At 56.9% G+C, this 19456-nt stretch overlaps 1 protein-coding gene and 1 long non-coding RNA gene across 6 annotated transcripts in view; one reads left to right on the forward strand and one right to left on the reverse strand.

The window, feature by feature from the left end:
• The window catches only part of EPHB4 (EPH receptor B4), a 28355-nt gene that overhangs the window by 4427 nt on the left and 4472 nt on the right, over positions 1 to 19456 (reverse strand). Inside the window, exons 1-12 of one of the 2 annotated variants that reach the window (XM_025177085.2) lie at positions 13294 to 13374; positions 12139 to 12209; positions 9657 to 10338; positions 7910 to 8065; positions 7483 to 7812; positions 6511 to 6635; positions 4890 to 5046; positions 4132 to 4234; positions 3715 to 3785; positions 3421 to 3534; positions 1245 to 1492; positions 196 to 411 (exon numbers count right to left, since the gene is read on the reverse strand). In XM_025177085.2, the coding sequence (XP_025032853.2) occupies positions 196 to 411; positions 1245 to 1492; positions 3421 to 3534; positions 3715 to 3785; positions 4132 to 4234; positions 4890 to 5046; positions 6511 to 6635; positions 7483 to 7812; positions 7910 to 8065; positions 9657 to 10338; positions 12139 to 12201 (2265 nt within the window). In that variant the 5' untranslated portion in view covers positions 12202 to 12209; positions 13294 to 13374. Of the gene's footprint in view, positions 1 to 195; positions 412 to 1244; positions 1493 to 3420; positions 3535 to 3714; positions 3786 to 4131; positions 4235 to 4889; positions 5047 to 6510; positions 6636 to 7482; positions 7813 to 7909; positions 8066 to 9656; positions 10339 to 12138; positions 12210 to 13293; positions 13375 to 19456 lie in introns of those variants that run through there. The other variant, XM_088142063.1, reaches the window with a different exon arrangement.
• Positions 10356 to 13278, forward strand: LOC112543016 (uncharacterized). 4 transcript variants are annotated; one of them, XR_015796465.1, is made up of 4 exons: positions 10356 to 10406; positions 11139 to 11316; positions 12040 to 12156; positions 12912 to 13278. It is a non-coding gene; the product is annotated as an uncharacterized LOC112543016 (long non-coding RNA). The 4 variants fall into 4 exon arrangements; XR_003086485.2 differs by having other exon boundaries at positions 10370 to 10476; XR_003086484.2 differs by having other exon boundaries at positions 10370 to 10476; positions 12044 to 12156.

The raw sequence follows: 19456 nt of genomic DNA on the forward strand, positions 1-19456 counted from the left end.
CTACGCTCCCACCACCCAGGGAGCCCCTCTCCTTGCCTGATCCCCCTGCTGCCAGGGCATCCTGGGACCACCCGACCCATTCCCCCCCACAGCTGAGATCTTGGGGGTCTGAGCAGACTTGGATCAATACCCCTGGAGGCGGGGAGGAGGCACAGCCTGTGTTTTGGGAGAGAAAGGAGGAAGAGTTGGACGTACCAATGAGCTGGTGTAAGTGGGGTCAGATGAATTCTCCTCCAGGAAGCGGGAGAGCCCAAAGTCAGAAACTTTGCAGACCAGGTTACTGTTGACCAGGATGTTACGGGCTGCTAAATCTCGGTGCACATAACTCATGTCGGAGAGATAGCGCATGCCGGACGCAATGCCCCGCAGCATTCCCACCAGCTGGATAGGTGTGAACTGGCCGTCGTTCAACTGCAGGAAGGCAACAAAGACCACTCAGGAGTTGGGCCAGGGACTGAAGACCCGCTGACCGGGATGGGCCGGTACGGATACAAAACAAACATCTGCGGGCTTTTTGCCAGAACACCAAGTGCGGGACTGCAAAGGGTGCAGAATTAATTCAGTTCTTCTTAGCCTGGCTCCGAACACAATCTCCCTGCAGGCACCAGGCGGGCCTTCTTGGGGAGCGAAGCCTAGAAGGAGCCCTCCGAGATCCAAGAGGTTCCCCCCAGCTTAAGTCAATGCACAACACCCCCCCTTTCCATAGCAAAAAGTAAGGGGGTATCACTTGTACTCCCCACCATTTGAGGATTGAAGAGGGGAACCTGAAGAAGGAGGGAGACCACAGAAGGAAATGCTGTGGGGCCAATCTCAGGAAGGAATGCTCAGTTTCGTCGGATGTATGCACTTTTCAGAAGTTTAAGCTGCTGGAAAGTTTAAATTAGATGTGCTGCTAGGATAACCCTCCCCAAATTCATACCCCTCCAATCTTGGCTAGGGATTATAGGTGTTTTTTAAAAAAATTTGGTGCCTTGGAGTCAGGCTGGGCTTCCTGGCAGAATTTCCGGAAGCGTTTTGCCTCCTTCCTCGGGCTGCAAGGAGGGACTGGCCCAAAGTTGCCCTGCTGGCCTTGTGCAACCCACGGTCTCCCAGTTTCTGGCCCGGTGCCTTTAACCACGACACCAAACTGGCATATTATAACCTCCATATATCTGGGGGGGATGATGCTTTATGGAGTTATGGATTAATAAGTTTCACCCAAGTGATTTCCCTGTCCTTCAGGATGGCGGCTCCTGTCCCCTCACCCGCAGGAAGGAGTCGAGGGCCCCGTTCTCCATGAACTCGGTGATGATCATGACGGGAACACTGTTGGTGATGACACCGTCGAGGCGGATGATGTTGGGGTGCTCAAACTGGCCCATGATGCTGGCCTCGCTGAGGAATTCGCGGCGTTGCTTCTCCGTGTAGCCCCCTTTCAGGGTCTTGATGGCCACATAGATCTCCTTCTTCCCTGGGACCTTCAGAAGGCCGCGGCAGACCTCTCCGAATTCACCTGTGGGAGTGGGGTGTCAAGCAGAGAGGGAGAAGGCTGCTGTAAGGAGAGGGGACCGTTTCAAGTTAATAACTGGACGTTAATTCGAGAGCCCCAGGAAGTGCAAGGTCTCGTCTTGAAGGTTCTGGCGGGGAGGGCCTCTCCTCTGTCCTCCTGAACTTGGTCAGATTCTTCCAATTGCATCTTTTAGGTACTTGTAAAAACTGTTCACCTAAACACCTTCCTGGGATGACAGTCGATCCTCAGAGTATGAAGAGACCAGCAGTGCCTCAAACAACAGAGCAGGTGCAATTTCCCATTGTCACCCGGAGGATGACCCTCACCCTCGGCTGAAATACTACAGTGTTTCTCAACCTTGGCCACTTTAAGAGGCGTGGACTTCAACTCCCAGAATTCCCCAGCCAGCCATGCTGGCTGGGGAATTCTGGGAGTTGAAGTCCACGCCTCTTAAAGTGGCCAAGGTTGAGAAACACTGCTATATACAGTTTGAGCTTGGATTCTCTTCTTTTTCCTTTCCCTTTTTAAATTGACTAGCTCCTTTTATATTGCATTAATCCACTGCTGGAATTTGCATTTCAATTGATCGCCACCCACTTTGAGGCCAATAATAATCTCAGCATACAAATGTGTTTAAAACAGTGAATTGATGAACTCTGCACTGCAGGGTCTTTCCACAGGGGAGGGAAACAGGGTGCCAGGGCAGGGTCCCTCCCATCCAGGGCAGCCTTCGCCAACCTGGGGCCCTCCAGCCTGGCTGGAAATTCCGGACATCCGGGTGCCAATCCGGTTGGCAAAGGCCGAGTTAGTGAAAGTGGCCACGGCGGCCAGCTGAAACGAAGGCTCAACCCAGGACGGGTCCATGCTCGGCCATGGGAACTCGGGGTGACTTCTCAGCCCAGCCTACCCCACAGGGGCATGGTTGTGTGGATCAAATGAAGAGTGACCCCCGGAGTCACCAAAGAAAAGGTGGGATGTAAGAGGGATAAGTCAATAAGGCCCCTGCCAGCGCAGCCCGTCAAGAGGGCGACCCTCGCCACTCCACGCTTTTGAGCATGGTTTTTGCAGGAGGGGGCTTCTCTTCCCCGGCCAGAGGAACTGGAGTTGCTCATCCCAGATGAACTGAGGAACAGGGGCCCCTTCTTGTGGTGGGCAGCCTGCCTCCTTCCCCATCTCCCTTGCCGAGATGGCACCTTCCAGATGATCTGTTCTGTCCTTTGATCGGTTTTTGCAATTCTCACTGCTGTTTATTGCTTTATTCTTTGGGATGCTACACTTTGTTAATCACCGTCCTGTCAATGTTAAGGGGGGACATAAGAACGTAAGCTGTGCCCTGCCGGATCGGACCCCTGGCCCATCTCGGCCAGCAGTCTGTTCTCCCGGTGCCCACCGGCTGCCCAGGGAAGCCCACTCCTCTCCCAGCAAGGCTAAGAGCCAGCGATCCCAGGACTTTCATGAACAGCTCCAGCCAAGCTGGGAGCCAGCCCCACATCTCGGGGTAGCAAATTCCAACACTGAATTACGCATTGTGTAAAACAATATTTCCTTTTTTTTCAGAGAGAATTAACTTGAGCGTGAACAAGTCCTCCTTGAAAACATTTTGCTGACCCATCTCCTGAGGTCCCCCTCAGGGTGTCTGCAGGGGAGGCGTCCAAAAAGTCAAGAGCCACAGTTATGGGACCGAAGCAGCCCCTCATGCGTGTTGCGATGCACATAAAAAAACGCACAGTTGTGGCTGCGTCTTGACTTTTTTGACCCTGCTGGTTCCCATAAGGAAACCCGCCACCCCAAACCTTGGGGACCCGGAAGGAACCTGGGTTTTGGACAGACGACGCAACGAATGCGCAGTTCCCCTTCCGTGGACAGAGATGGGGAGTTCGGGGGCTCTGTTCTTTCTCAGGGCCCTGCAGAACGATGGTCCAGATTCTTACCTGCGCCAATGACCTCCTCAATTTTCACGTACGAGACATCGATCTCTTTTGCAAATTCTCGCACGGCCTCGTTGGGGTCTTCGTAGGTGAAGGGGTCAATGTAGACCTTGGTGCCTGTGCGGAGATGGGGCAGTGCGGCTGTTAACGGGGATCACCCCAACAAATCCTAACTCGCCAGCCTGATGGGGCTTTGGGGAGGGCGAGGTGCCCCACGAACTCCCCTCCGGCCCCCTCCCACATTTCCAGAGGCAACTCCCTCGGAGACCCCCACTGCGCAGCTCTTCCCGCACTCACCGTGTCCAATCAAGTACTGTCCAGGTTTGTCCGAATATTCTTGCTCTCGCGACCCAGAGGAACCCTGGCGTCTGCCGGAGAAGGTAAAAAGATGACGTCAAAGGCAACTTCCTTGCCAGCAGCCCCGCCCACTCCCTGCCTGGCCCCTCCCACTCCCATTAGCTCCTCCCACAGCCACATCCCCGTGCCTCACCTCTCTGAGCATCCCGTTAGCCAGTCCTGACTCCTTCATCGCACAAGCTCCCCTTCTTCCTCCTCCCTGCTGTCTTGCAGAAGACCCCCTCGGGCTCCACGCCAGAACTCCCAGGAGCCCGGCCACGTCTCCCCCACTGTTTCCCTAGTCCTGGCTAAGCGGCTGGGCCCCTCCCACATCTCCTGGCCCCTCCCACCCCTCCGGTTTGGGAAGCGGCGCCTCACCGTAGGCAGACTACGGCCACGATCACCACAGCCAAGAGCAGGAGGGTCCCTAAGGCCGCCGTGCCGACAATGAGGGCCAGCTTCTCCGCGTTGCTCCCTGAATCTGCCGGGAGGGGGGAGAAAGGGAGGGCTGGAGTGGTCAAAAGCAGCAAGGAATTATGGGGAGGGACTGGACTTGACCTGGACTGAGGCTTAGAATGGGCAAAATAAGGGGTGGAAAAGGACCCCCGAAAACTTGGTGGCGGAAAAGCCCTGTTCTTTTTCCTTTTTTTTGTCATTTTAAAGGGGCTTCGTTGCAAACCTATTAAAAATCTCCATGGGTTATGCTATGGCAGACCTTTTGCAACGTTCAAGGATTTTGGTGAGTCTGGAATGAGCAATCTGGTCCTCGCTGATTTTTTTTCAGTTCACAACCTCCAGCTTCCTTACCAGAAAAAGTCATGGGAGAAGCAAACCAATTTTCAAGCGTGTTTTGTGCCTTTGCAACTTAAGAACAGCTTTAGAAGAACATCTAGAGTTCTATTTGTGGACCTTTTATTTGGGCTTAAATTACGCTACCGTTCCTAGAACACGTTCTCTTTTGGTTGGGCGGAAATCCTGCCCTCCAGAATAGATTATTTCATAAGCCAGAACTGTTCCAGGCTTCATCTCCTGCCCAGGAGAACAGAGCATGGCACAAAGCTTCAGCAGAGGAAGACCACGCCAACCATTTGTGGCCAAGGCCGCCTGGCACGACATTTGCCGCGAGGGCGTCTTACCATCTCCTTGAGTCTGGAAGGCCCTTTCCGGCCCAAAGCCTCCGTAACCTGCCTCCGAACGGGCACGGACTTGAACAATGTACACAGCTCCTTGACGCAGCCCAGACAGAGTCACCCGGTTCTCGGAAGTCTTCACAAACATGGGCCCACTGACACCCTGCGGGAGGAGAGACCCCACCCTCATTCAGTCTTCCACACTCCCTGGAGAAAGCCCCCCGTGGGAGCCCGTATTCCTAGGTTTCCTTTTCTCAGTGGACATGCACATCTGGGCAGTGCTTTCGTCCATCCCACCTCCAGGAGCGTGGCAACATCGGTCTCCAAAAACCCAAGTGGAAGAGTCTGTGCAAAGGTTAGCTGCAGAACAGGCTGGGATCCTTACAGAAAACTCTCCTCCACTTGCGCGCAAAGGCTCCCCGTTTCTAAGTCAGGCCAGACATCAGATGCGTTCTGGGGCTGGAGGGCCAGGCGTCCCCGTCAGACAGCAACAACGCTGCAGAGTCATCCGTGGGACTGAACCTTGCCCAGCGGCATCCGTCACCCAACTGCCCGACTGACCTCCTAGCTGTTCCCTTTCCAACAAGGTTAATTAACTCCTAATCCATTCCCACTTTTGCCTTCGCCATCCCTGAGTGTTCGAATGCAGAAAGGACAACGTCGCTTTCAAGGCAGAGAAAAACCCGAAGTCGAACTGAACCCCGGAGATAAAAACCTCCGATTTAACGCGACTCCTTGCCCTCACGTGCTCCTCCTTCTTGGCTTCACCCAACAGCAAAATGGTTTGGGGTTGGGGTAAGGCTGCTGGTCACTCTTTAATCTTCCAAGGTAGCCCTGCTCAACTTAGAGACTTGCCGCTGGAATGGATTACAAGTATCGGGATCCTCAGTCACCTGGCTGAGGATTATGGGGAGTAGGATCCAGCCTCCCTTCCCCGTGTCATCTTGGAAAGAGAGCTATCGAGCGACACCGTGCTTAACGGATGCATTTTTAAGATTACGTGTTGAAGAGTGGTTCTTTTAAAACACGCTTTTATCCCACTCTTCAGCCCCAAACGGGTTTTTGGAGTGGATTACAAAAGATCAGTCATCAGACGGATCAGCTTTAAAGCAGTCTGACTGACCAATTAATCTGTCAGCAGATTTCAACTCTGAAAAAAAAATAAAATGAAGCAAGGGCTTATCCAGCTGCAGGTGGGAACTGCGTCCTCTGAAGAGCATCTTTCTTCCCGCGCGGAGGAGAAGGGCAGATTTGCCTTCCAAGAAGCGTGAGAGCCCGGGGGGTTCATCTACAAAAATATTGGCTGGGGATTTACTGCTCAACTTGAAAGGGAGGCAATCCCCTGAACAGCCTGATTCCCTGAATTCTCGAGTGAAGAGGAAAAAGGAGAGTCACGATGCAAGTCTACGTTTTCATGGGCAAATATTTGCAGATTTCGGTCAACAGGCACTGAATCGACTCGAAGTCATAAGGCTGAAGCAAATGGGAGCGAACGGCCACCTTATACCTCTTCCAAAGACCCAGCGCTAGACGGCAAGGGAGAGTTTTGGGGTGGCTTTGCTGCCCACTCGCCGTCGCCTGGAGGCGCACAGACCAGACCTGGGAGCCCTTGCCTCGCCTAGCTTACCTTCTCGTAATACTTGACTTCATAATCCAAGATGCTGCCTGTGGGTGGCTGGATGAACGGCCAGGCCAAGGTTACCCCGCTGGGACTGACTGAGGTTTGCTCGATCTCAGAAACGGGCTGGGGGACTGGTGAGAGAAAAGGACCTGTGAGCTTAGGGCAATCGGATCTGGGCTGCAGAAATCACCCCGACCACTAGACGCCAGCAGAGAGGGGCAGAAACCCCTAACTCTTGGCCGCCATCCTGTGTTGGCCCCGGTGCCCGCAGCCCAGAGGTCATAGTCTCACCCAACAGACTCCTCCGGGTCACAAGCCGGGCCACCCAAATCCCCCCAATATGGTTTCCCCGTGCTAATATTAAATAACAACGTTAGAAAGAGAAAGAGGCTGGATATAGGGCCGCTCTTGAAGAAGAAAATGACGTCCTGCCACCTGTAAAACAGGTTCTTGCGGACAGCGCCTGGCTTTGCCCATCCTAAACATTTCGGTTCGAAGTGGTGGGTGACCCCCATGCCTCCGGTTGGCAAACCACGATGTCGCTTGTGGCATATTGCGCTCAACAAAATGAGATTTATTTACACGATGAAGATGGTCTGATATGGTCTGATAGGTGAAGGCCCCTACTTGTGATTTATTTAAGCAAACTGGATCTAGGTCAGTGTTTCTCAACCTCGGCAGCTTTAAGCTGTGCGGACTTCAACTCCCAGAATTCCCCAGCCAGCCAATTCTGGGAGTTGAAGTCCACACAGCTTAAAGCTGCCGAGGTTGAGAAACACTGCTCTAGATCAACATGTAAGCCCTGGCATAGATTTTTCCTTGCCAGCAGACGGTCCTTTCAGGTGGCTCGCTCTGGAACAACCCTCCCGGGCTTGGATGCTCCCGGGGTGGATGGAGGGGCGTTAGGCCACCTCTGCCGAGGCCCAGCTTGGAGCAAGCCCTTCTGGGCGCGCTGCGGGTACGGGGGCAATGCCCTACCGTCTTTGTTGGTGGTGATGTTGATGGATTCCGACTGGGGCGGGTTCTGACTCAGATCGGAGACGCCGTTGACCGCCTGGATCTGGAAGGAGTAGGTGATGTACGGCTGGAGGCCCTCCACGGTGACCGTGCGGTCCACCAGCCCCCGCGACCGGGGGGCATAGGCCAGGCGGGCGCACTCGCGGCAGCTCTGCCGTTCGGGGCACTCGCTGCAGCCGACGTGGTACGAGACGTCATCCCGGCCACCGTTTTCCAACGGTTCGCTCCACTCCAGGACGGCCACCGAGCCGTTGATTTTCGCCACGATGCTGCGTGGGGCAGAAGGCGTGGCTGAGCAGAGGAGAGAGAGCGGGGTCAGGCCCGGGAAGCCTTTGCCTACCCCCCAAGCGCCCCCCAGCCCTCGCTTTCCTGCCCCGCGGCCACTCACTGGAGCACTGCTTGGTCACCGGCTCCTTCACCGTCCGGTAGAACCCGATGCGGCAGGAACATTCGCTGGACCCCGGGGAGGCAGACGTGCTGAAGGAGGGGCAGGGCTGGCAGCCCCCCTCCCCTTGGACGGCCTTGAACATCCCGACGGGGCAGGCTGCGGAAGAGCGGAAGGGGACGTCAGCCTCGCCTCCCGGTGGGAGGGCCAAAGGGTGCCTGCCCCGCACCCCACCAGTGCCCTTTCCACAGCCCCTGAACCGGTGGCGGCAGAAATGCCGGCTTCTTTTTTCCGACACCGTTTTGAGATGCGAAGGGTAAAAGGGCACCCAAAGTGCCTCGCCCTTTCAAGCTCCCGATTCCCCAGGGAGGCCCCTGGTTGCACCCACTAAGGGCACCCCTGGAAGCCTGCCCAAAGATGTCCCCTGTGCCCTAGCTAAGCCCTTCCCAGCCTCCCAGGCCGCCTTTCCCCCGGTGGGGTGAGTCCCAGAGCCAGGATGCTGGAGGATGGCGGCTTCTCTCTGAGACCTTTGGACCCCCCAAGACCCTGCTGAGCTAGGCTCTCCGGGCAGGGAGGGGGCATCTGGGGCAGGGGATGCACGTCCCAACCCCGGGAGAGCGCAGCCACAGGAGGGCAAGCAAAGCAGCCGCTCCACCCGAGACCCCTCCCCTCTCTGCTCGCTGGGGGCTCCAAGTGCCTCTCCCGGCAGCAACCTGCTCCGGGCTCTCCTCCCCCCCCCCCGCTGGCTGGCTGGCTGGCTGGCTACCCTTGACCTCCAGATATTTGGCATTCCTGGGGCTCCCAGCCCTCCCGCCGGCAGGAGCTAAAGACCCCCGCCCTGCCCCGCCGGTCCAGGAGAGGCGAGGGCGCTGGAGAGAGAGAAAACAGCTGCACGGTGGGCAGGGGAGGGGAGGGGAGGGGAGGGGAGGTGGGGGCGCCCCACAGGCCTTCCTGGAAGACCAGCAGTGTTGGCTGCCATCAGCCCACGGTGGTCTGCAGATGGGGGCCCTGAGAAGCAGGTCGCTTGGGGGGGCACCACACCTCCCTGTTCTCCTTTGCTCTCCTCTCCCCTCCCCCCCTTGGACTGCTGCGTCCCCCCTTCTGCGCCCCCTGAACTCAGGACGTCTTCCTGGAGGATCTGGAAGGGCAGATTTTGTCTTGGTCTTGCATGAGAAGCTTTGAGGCGTCCCGGCTTCCGGACGCCTCTCTCTGACCCGCCAATGGCCAGGGAGGGTTGGCCCCGTCTCTCCCCACTCTGCCCTGCCCTCCTCCCACCAGGGCCCAGGAATGCTCTCCCCCCACGTGCAAACAGCAGATGGGCAGAAAAGCACGGATGGCCAAGGAAGGGAGCAGGAGGCCTCCCCCAACCTGGCAGAGGGGAGCCAGTGGGGACAGAAGCCTTTTTCCCATTTCCCTACATGGTCATCATCATCGCTGTGTGGAACCTGCATGCTCAGAGGCAGTCTACCTCCCACCACCAGCCGCTGGGAACAGAAGCAGAAGGCACGTCCCGCTTCATTCCCCGCTTACAGGCTTCCAGAGGCACATAGACTGCCTGCTGTTGGAAACAAGGCCCTGGTCTGATCCAGCGTCGCGGCTCCTAGTCCCTCGGCGCTGAGACCCCCATCTCACCTTCAGGGCATTTTCCTCGGGGGGGAGCACTCATGCCTCCTGCGCCAGCGCCACACCTGCTGCAAGGGCCTGACAGCCGCCCCCGACCATCCTGCCCCCCTCCCTCCAAAACCCGCACCTCGGCACTTGGTGCTCTCCTCCGAGGGCTCGAAGCCCGCAGCGCAGGTACAGTCCGTGATGGCCTGGTCGGCCCACTGCCCATCCTCCCGGCAGTACATGCTGAGCGGGCGGGAGCTGGTCTTGATGGCGTTGGCCACGCACTGCCCGGTGACCGGCATGACCAGCTCCTTGGGCACCGTTTCCTGGAACAGCGTGAAGTTGACGGTCACGGCCGGGCACTTCTTGTAGAAGAGCCGCACGGAGAGCAAGGCCATGCAGGCGCCCTGGTCCTGGAAGGCCAGGTAGAACCCGGCCTTGGAGAGCGGTCCAACGCGGAGGGTCTTCACGTTCACTTTCCCGGAAGCCTCCATGCCCGCCCGCTTCCGGGTGAGGTGCTCAGCCGCCACTGTGTCCACCTTGACGTAGGGGTTCTCCATCCAGGGCGGGAAGGTGGCCGAGGCCAGGTCGGTGTCGGCCTCGTAGAAGAAGACGTTGAACGTTTCCTTGCACGCGCGGGTGACCTGCGGGATGGAGAAGCACTCCACCACGGTGAAGCGCAGCTCGGCGTAGACGTAGGTGGCGCCCGAGCGGGGAACGAAGGTGGTCCGGAGCCAGTTGTTCTGGTTGGGCTGGCGGACGCCGCACACCTCGAAGGTCCGCACGCTGTTCTGCTCCTCGTCCAGCCCGCTCAGCTCCTCCCACTGCCGAGGACAGAGGCCGGGCGGGTTAAGGGGACGTGCCGAGTCCAGAGCCCCGCTGCGCCTATCGGGTGAGCGAGCAGCGAAGCTGCTTCCCCCAGAGCAGGGCTGGACGGCGGGAAAGCGGAGCGGGACAATCGGGTGGGTGGCTCTGCCGGATCCCCAAAGGCCACCGAGCCAGGGTGCTTCCCAAACCAGCCCCCCAGCCCTCGGTCCCAGGACCTGGTCTTGGGAGACAGGCTGCCCTTAGGAACGATCGCTGGCCGGCCCCTTCCTTGGCCTACTGCCTGACTCTTCTTCATCCCTGGCCACCGAGGAAGGCAGGGCAAGGTCCAGGGAAGACAAGCAGGAGGGTGCTGGGCTGGCCCCTCCCGCCCCCCTTACCCATTCCCTCACCAGAATCAAGTCCGCCCAGGGAGCCTGTATTTCTACGAGGTACGCCTAATTTCTAGGTCTTTTCGGCAGCGGGGGATGCCCACGGGTCACAGGAAACGGCACCCTGATGTCCTGGAGGTTCAGAGATGCGTGACCTCCCTGGGTGGGCCCAAAGCAGCCAAGAGTTTTGCCCTGAAAGGGATCGCTTGACCCGACCGGCAAAGTAGGACGGGGGGATCAGGAGGAGCCACCGGCAGGGAAAAGGGAATTCCAGATGCTAAGCCTTATCTTCCCAGTCCGGAGCAGCTTAAGTCCGGGACAAGGGTCCAGGTTCTTCCCCAGCAAACCTGCCCCAAGACTGCAACCCCCAGGACACGGTTACGGTCATCCTGGGCGGCGGGTAACCCGTTTACAAATTCCTGTGACAGATTCTGAAATCAGGCGGTCAGTAACTGGGGAGGGACCTCCAGAACTGATCTCCCCCACCCGAAGGACCGTGTTGGCGAAGGATGATGGGCCTCGTGGTGCCTCCAGGGTCGCAACTCAACTCTGATTTCCTCCCAGCACTCAGGCAAAAACATTTTCCCTCGACTGGTTCTTTTCAGGGTGAATAATTCAATTTGAGCTGGAATTTGCTAGGGGTGCTGGGGCTGTATGAATTCTTTGTTCCAGGCAGGCCTTTTGTATTTCTGAACAGCTCTGCCCAAAAGCTGCTTGGAGGGAACTAAACCCGTGAGAGAGGGTTTAGGAGCGCCTTTGCTTACAAGGTTGCCCCTTTAAAAGCACAGGGATTTTTCCATCTACCGTCTTTCCTTCCCTGCCAGGATGAGAATAACCACTAACTTCACCTCCCTGCACCTTTCTTGTTTCTGATACAGCAGGAGAGCTCTTTCTGCTCTTTCAAAACCAACGGGCCGGATCGGAGCTGACATTTATTCTTAATAAATGGGACTGGTAGATGCTGGGGCTGACTGACGGTTTAAGTTGTCTAAGATGGGGCGGGGGGGGGAAGGAGGGGCAAGAGTATCTGCCACACCCTTAAATGATGCCCATGGTCCCCACCCCCATCTGAACTTTCATTAAAAATGTCATTAAATTGTGTGGTGATCTCTTGCAAAACCTTACGTGAAAATGCAATCATCCCTCGGGCTAAATGCTCACCATTTCTCTTAAAATGTGGAGGGAGGTTCAAAAAACATGCCTTGCCAAATTTGGCAATTGCACACAATCTGGGGAGGTTATTTATTTCTCGGGCACCTGCGTTGTTGTGTAAATCCCTCAACTGCCGATCCTTGCCTTAATGCCAGATTTTTCCCAACCATCCCCCAGATAGAATGGACTGCAATTTCCATCATTCCCAGCCCCCGTGGGAGAGAAGCCAAAGACACAGTCCGGTGTCCGCTTTCCAAGATTCTTTTTGCCCCTCACCTGGCCATCCTCGGTGGGGTAAGTTGTCCATTTTAGGTCGGCTGTCTCGAACTTGGTGTTCATGAGATTTTCTAAAAGAAGGAGAGAAGAAAGGCTGAGTGCCATCCACCCGGTGTTGGCAGTCCCTGCCCCTGCCCCTGGGTACCCAGGACAGAGGGCAAAACCTACGGAGGGTTTCATGGGTAGAAAAGGCGGATGCCAAGACAAGGGCATCCTCACCCAAAGATAGGAATTTCAATTGGAAGCTCAATTGTAATGCGAAATTGTGCCTCTTAAAAGCCTAACCAGATTTGAAAGGTTACTTGAGCAGCAGTGGGTGGCCAAAAAAGTCAGGGGGTTTTGGACTGCACCCTGCAGACACCCCCGGTTGTGTGAACACATTACGGTCTACTGAGATTACTATGGTCTTGCAAGGCAGAAAAGAGAGAAAAACGCTTCGAACTTGGAAAGAAGCAGACTGCCACCTTGGTCCAAGCAGGGGATACCCCCTCTGCCTTCGCCCGCTTGGCATCCCTGCCTCGTGGCCCTTGCCTCACCCCCTCCCCAAGAAACGAGTGAACGAATCACCAGGGGATAAAGCTTTTCTTGGTAGAACTGCCAGGTCATGGAGGCCTCTCTGAGGTTAGACAGCGTTGTACATACATGCAAATCCTGAATATTTACTTTACGCAATTCTATTTATATTCCTCAACCTCGACTTCATCTGCAAAACTCCCAGGACAAATTGCAATACAATTTGTACTGCATTCACACGACCCTTTCTCTCGTTACAGCATTCACCCACTTTCTGGGTTCCCACGATGTATTGAGGCACGAGGCCGGATCTGCCCGAAGGGGGACTGGCCGTAGTTCGGCCTTACAAAATCAAGCCTGTTTGTCGAATGCAGCCGGGACACCTGAGCTGGCAGAGATTTCTTTGGGGAGGGGGCAAGAAACCAAGTCAGAAACGGTCTATGAGAGTGTCCGCCCCCCCCATCCTAGATTGTTGTACGCCGCCCAGAGTCACTTCTTGTGAGATGGGCGGCTATAAAAATGTGATAAACAAAATAATTAGACAGCTAAATAGATTAAAAAATCCTGCAAAATTCCCTAAGGCAGTGTGATTGCACAGCGAAACCACGAAGGCTACAGCAAATCTGCTTGTGGGGCATTTACATGGAGAACGAAAACGCCTTCCTGTTCAGGGCGATGCAAACGAGGAAGTTCAAAGCCTGGCTGAAATCAAGGCCTTTCGCTCAGCCTTTCTCCTACGGGGTTGATCGGATTCGATGTCGACCTGCCATCCTGCTCTGGCGAATCTTCAAGGTGCTTCCATGCGTGACCCAGGCCAGCAAGAGTTGACGCTGCCAGCCCACCCCTAAATCGGAAGAAACAGGGGAAGCCAAGTGCCATCCTGGCTGCTCCGAAAGGAAGTGGGAGGCCAGTGGGTAGGGGGTCTGCATGCCAGGGCTTCCCCACCCCTCCCCTCCATCGGAGCGGCCCCCAGGAAGCCACTCGCTTCCCTGCACGCGATGCCCCTAGTGCCCGAGGCCCAGGAATGAGGCCTCCTGGCCAGGTGGCCTGGGATCCGGGGCACATCCCCACACGAGGCCCCCCCGGCAGCCCCCGGCCACGGCCTTGGCGGCTCTCCCTCGTCCAGGATCCTGGGAACGCAGCCGGGCTCTCGAAGGGTCAAAGGTGGTGGAATATTTATAAAAAGCCGGACGGGCGTCACTTCCCCAAACAGCTGCCCCGCTGCTGCCGCCACCGCCCAGGGCCAGGAAGGAGCTCCCTCCCTGCCAGTGAGAGCCCCTCACTCGCCCTCCCCTGCCCCCTCCGGCCCTGGCTTTCGCTCCCTGGTGGCAGCAGGGTGGCGCGAGACCCTCGCCTTGCCAAGGCCACCAAGGAACGACAGCCCCTTGTCCTCCAGCAAACGCGCTCCCCCCACACCTGGTTGCGGTACCTGCAGCTGGGACTCCTGGGTGCCCCACCCAGGCCCAATCGGGCTCTAGGAAAGGGGAGAAAAGCCCCCCAAGACTTCAAGCTGCGCCCCTCCTGCCCAGGCCATGTTTCCTGGCAGAGCAAAGGCACTGCGCTCCTTTGACTGCCCATCTGTCCTCAAGCCCCCCAAGCTGGGTGGGTGGGTGGGAGAGCCTTAGAAATGAAAGGCCTACCTCGCAGGGGGGTTGTTGAGAGGGCACACTATGAGGGAGCCAAGGGGTTGGCAAAATTGAAAATGGCTGCTCTCCTGGGCAGTTGGGGGAGGTGTCATGCCCCTATCGGATTCCCGGTCTGGCATTATCGGTGCCATCACCACTCTCCTCCCCAGCCAGCCTGCCCAGCAGGTGGGCAGCAAATGCCCGAGTTCTTCCCGAGTTCCCCCTTGCATGGTCTCCCTCCCTCCCTCAAAGCCCCCCACCACCATCACCTGCTCTGACCACCACAGGCCTGGGCAGGGAGGAAATTAAAAACCAGACTCCCCCCCCCCCGGTTTTCCCCATCAGGGTAACTGGATGCTGGGATACCCTGAAGGGGAGGGGGTGTGGCAGCAGGGAATCCTGGGTAATTACAGGGTGACTCCTTGGCTTGCGATGGCCCCCCGGGGCAAAAGCAGATGGGAAGGAAGCCAAAAAGAGGGGAATGTTCAACAGCATGGGGGGGGCGGGCGCATGGGAACCTCCCCCACACTTGGGTGGAAGAGTGTTCAGGCGACACAATCTCCCTACTTGAAAGGCTGCACCGGGGAGGCCTAGTCCTGGTTTTCTCTCCGGCCCCCCATTCGGCGCTCCCTCCCCCGACTCCTTTCCCCCAGTTCTCCGCCAGGTGCCCCCGGCCATGGGCCCCGTACCCGTCGCCCGATGCTCATTCCTGCCTAAATCCATCCCAGATGTGTGACCATCTGACTCTGCAGAGGCGGGCCGCCAGTTGCCGACCTGGACAGGCAGGGCGCTTCCCCGGCTCCTTAAGAAGAGACCAAGGGGGCCCTAGGGGCCGAGGGCCAGGGGAGGGGCCCACACCTTCTGCCCATGACGGGGGGCAGGAGTCCCACCCGGCAGGGCCCTCCTTCCTGGCACCCCCCAGACGCCTCCCTGAAGAGTCCCCCGCCTCTGCCCCAGCCCGGAAGAGAGGAAGGCAGCCGCACCCTGCATGAGGCAGAGCCGATTAATTAAATCTCAGGCACGGTGCCCAACGTGCTCGCCGCTTAATTACAGCAGCCACGTCTTGCACCAGGGGCCGGGCGTCTCTGGGGCAATAAATTCCCCTTTAATAGCCCCCTCGGAAAAGAAGCCGCGGACCCATCCCTCCGCTTGGGCGGGTCCTTCCAATGCCGGAGAGCCAGACAGGTTTGTGCCTGCCCCCGACTCCTGCCCGTCCACCAGGCCCCCCCAGCTCCGGCACCCTGCCTCCCTTCGCCGTATCTCCGGGACGAACGCTGCAATTCTTAATCAGGGTTTCCAGGCCCTCCAACCCATAACGCTCTGTCTGGGTGGTGTGCTGCGCGTTAGAAACACGCCCAGGATAATGAAAGCAAAAAGGAGGGAGCTGCCTCAGGACAATCACCCGGCGCAGTAATGAAATTCCTTCGGAAGGCTCATCCTTCCCCCGCCAGGCGCCTGGGGAAAGAGCCAGGTCCCTGAGGCTCGCCTAAAGGACTGGAGGGTCACCCAACTCGAATTGGGGGGGATGCTATTCCAAAGGACAGGCACTGCCATAAAGGCGGCGCAGCCCTTAAATCCCATCAGATGATGCTGGTGGGAAGATGGGACCCACGGCGTGCCCGCGATGGCAGATCTTACTGGACTTATCTGGGGGAGAGCTGGTCCCTCAGAAAGCCGGCTTGATAGCTAACAACCAGCACCCTGAATAGCACCTGAAGCTGACTGGTAACCAGCGCAGAGGCGCTCCATGGGCTTACCAGGGTGCACCCATAACTGCCCATGCTACCCCATTCTAGGCCAGCTGACGTTTCCAATGGGTCTTCAAGGGCAGCCCCAGGTAGAGCGTATTGCAGCAGTCCACAGGCGAGGTGAGTAAGGCGCAAGTGACTGTGGGCTCCCGGACCAGGAAACGGCACGCTTGGTGGCCCGGGAGAATCTGGATAAGGCCCCCTGTGAGCAGAAGCTGCAAATCTGAGGTGATCCCCAAACTGTGTACCAGTTCGGTCCAGGAGAGGCCTGCTCCCTTCGGAACTAAGGATAGAAAATCCATGCTGCCGGGGGAAGCAGGAACTGGTCATGTCAGGGCTGAATTTCAGGCTGTTCCTCCTTATCCAGACTCCAGCAGTCTCCAGACAGTGGGACGAGAGCTGAACAGCATCACTTGGTCCATCTGAGGTCAGATATACAACTGGGTGTCATCAGCATCCTGGTGATAACTAACCCCATGTCGACAGATGACCCCACCCAGCGGCTTCCTGTAGACGTTAAACAGGAAGGCGAGAGTGTCAGCCTCTGTGGCCCCCCACAAGTCAGAAGGAGAGGAAAGAACCACTGCACCCCATGCTCCCCACCCCTAAATCCTGGAAGGATACCATGATCGATAGCATCAAAAGCTGCTGAAAGATCAAAGGGAACCAGGACATGCACACCACGTCCATCCCGACTCCAACAGAGGTCATCAACAAGGGCAATCACTGCCGTCTCCATAATATGTCCAAGCCTGAAACTCAACTGGGAAGGGCCCGGATCAGTTGTTTCCCCCAGGGCCCTCCGAGGCTTCAAGGTCACCACCTTCTCGACACCTTTACCCAGAGAAGGAAGGTTGGAGACTGGGTGAAAATTGTCTGGAGCCGCTGGGTCTGGAGATGGGTTCTTGAGGAGGGGGCGCACCTCCATCTCCTTCAAGGCAGGTGGAACCAACCCCTCCATCAAAGAAACATTCATCACCACAAGGTCCCAGCTACACACCACCTCCCAGGAAGCCTTCACTAATCAGGGCAGCAGGATCTCAAGGGCCGGCAGCTGAGTTAACGATCCCAAGGAGCACCAGGCTTGGAGGGGCAAACCCATGCTTATAAGAAGGGGAATTTCCAAGCGCAACCACCCACTCGGGCTTTTAAACATGGTGCAATGCAGAAGTGGGTTTGGTCAAGCTGAAGGGAGTAAGGCATTATGCAAGCGCTTTCTTGAAATCCACATTTTACTAGCTGGGGGGAGGGGTGTGGGGGTGTCAAGGAAAGCCTCCCACCCTCAGAAGCGGTGCAAGAGCCCCTCTCCCCCCGTGGTCCAGAGGCACCTGCCAGGAGATCTGCTTCCTCGTCTCCAGCCCCCCCAGCAAGTCTGTCAGCTGGGATGAGCTCTTCTTCCAGCACAGCCTCTCCCCACAGTGACAAAGCCACGGCTATGGGGAACACCAAGGCGTTGGCTGCGGAGAACTGGTGGACTTCTGGTCAGAGGGAACACAAGCGTAGGAGCTGCGCCGACCCCGGGAGAAAGGATCTCTTGGCTGTATTTATATTTATATTTAATTTTTTGTGCTGTTTTAAAAGTTGGCTGTTTTTATTGTTAGCTGCCCAGAGTCACTGGTTTGAGACGGGCGGCTATATAAATGGAATGAATGAATTAATGAATGAATGAATGAATAGAGACCCAAATCCTGTCTACCAGACTCCTCTTTTTCAGTACCACAGACAAGGCAGCTCTCCTCAACGGAAGCCTCGCCTTGACCCCTCTCTAAGGGGGCAGCCGACTCTTACCTGGGGGCGAATCAACGTGCTTTTTGCTTTGGGATGACACCCGCCGGAGGGAAGGAGAGGGAAGGGCACAGCTCGGCCAAGCCTGCCTCGGGTGCCAAAGGTCCAGGCTGAAGCCGTCGGGGGGGGGGGGGGCGGGGGGGCTGCTCCCTAGGTTACAGGGATCTGAGCAGGAATCCAGCAATCCCAAGGCAAAGAGTGATCCTCCAAAACAGGAGGGGGGGCAGAGCTGCCTTTATTCCGTGCCGCCACGCCCCCCCCAAATCCGAGATAAATCGGTAGCCCAATCTTGGCTCCGCCCCATCCCTGAGGTCCGATGCAGAAGGCCTCTGCTGCTGGCACCCTTCTCCCGGGCGAGAGCCTGGGGGCAGCCCAGCCTTCGGGACCCTGGGCCAAAACTGGATGGCGGTGGATTCTGGGCGTGCCCCCAAAGGCTGGGCCTTGGGGGCTACGAAAGAGGGCAAGAGTGGGGAGGACAGTGCTGGGTGGAGGTGAAGTCACAAACAGCGGGCAGAGATTGTGACTTCCTGCCTCTCAAAGAGCAGCGCTCTCAGGGTCATTCAGCGAAAGCGGCTGGAGGCCGGCCAGCACAGAGAAGGGAAGGCCTGAGACAGGAATCATTTCCAGAAACTACTTGGCTTTTGCTTTCTCACACACACACACACACACACACACACACACACAACAATCTGACATAGCTGGGTTCACCCATCCGGTTAAACCATATTGTGGCTTGACATATTGTGTTAAACAGATTGTGCTGCTACACTGTTGGTAAGCTATGGTTTATGGCTTCCATGTTGTGCAGGCTCAGGGCTTCACTCAGACAGCCATGGCTAAACCATCCACGGCTTAGGGGCGGATGAGCCCGGTCACAGAAATGGGAGAAAGGATGCACCGATGACCATTTGGCCCAGCCAGCCATTAAGCAAAGCCTTCACACCAAGGAGGCAGCGCACCTCTAAAATCTCTGCGACACTCCATGGGAGCAAAGCTGGGCTTTGGATGCAAAGAGCATTGATGCTTTTGAACATGGGTGTTGGGCAAAACTGCTGGGGACAGCCAAGGAAACAGGCCGAAGGAATGTCGCACAAATCAACCTACTCGAGGCACCAACGACCAGGTTCAGATGATCCTACTCCAGACTCATGATGAGAAGACCCGGGTCTCTTGGGAAGTCCGTAACGCTTGGAAAGGTGGGAAGGAAGGAAGGAAGGAAGGAAGGAAGGAAGGAAGGAAGGAAGGAAGGAAGGAAGGAAGGGAGGGAGGGAGGGAGGGAGGGAGGGAGGGAGGGAGGGAGGGAGGGAGGGGATGACCAGCACCAAGGTGGAGGGACTCAGCAGCAGTTGAGTAACAGCAGTTATGGGGCACTGTGGGAAGACCCGAAGGACCAGGTTGAGGACAGACCATCCTGGAGAAAATCTATCTGTGTGGTTGCTGAGTCGACACCAACCTGATGGCACGTTATCCATCAATCAACCTCTAAAATCCAAGGGGAGCCCCCTTATATAGTGAGATGGGTGGTGTATAAATTTGATTAATAAATACATTTATCTCGTGCTGCACATCCTGATGGTGCCTCACCTGGAACGTCCACTTGGAGATGGCAGAGGGACTGCTCGGGACAGTACAAGCCCCAGGAAGCAA

The sequence above is a fragment of the Python bivittatus genome, unplaced genomic scaffold (assembly GCF_059951505.1).
Source record: "Python bivittatus isolate LINGU-HERP-01145 unplaced genomic scaffold, Pbiv_v1 ctg000370_np1212, whole genome shotgun sequence".
In the NCBI taxonomy this organism is placed as follows: Eukaryota; Metazoa; Chordata; class Lepidosauria; order Squamata; family Pythonidae; genus Python; species Python bivittatus.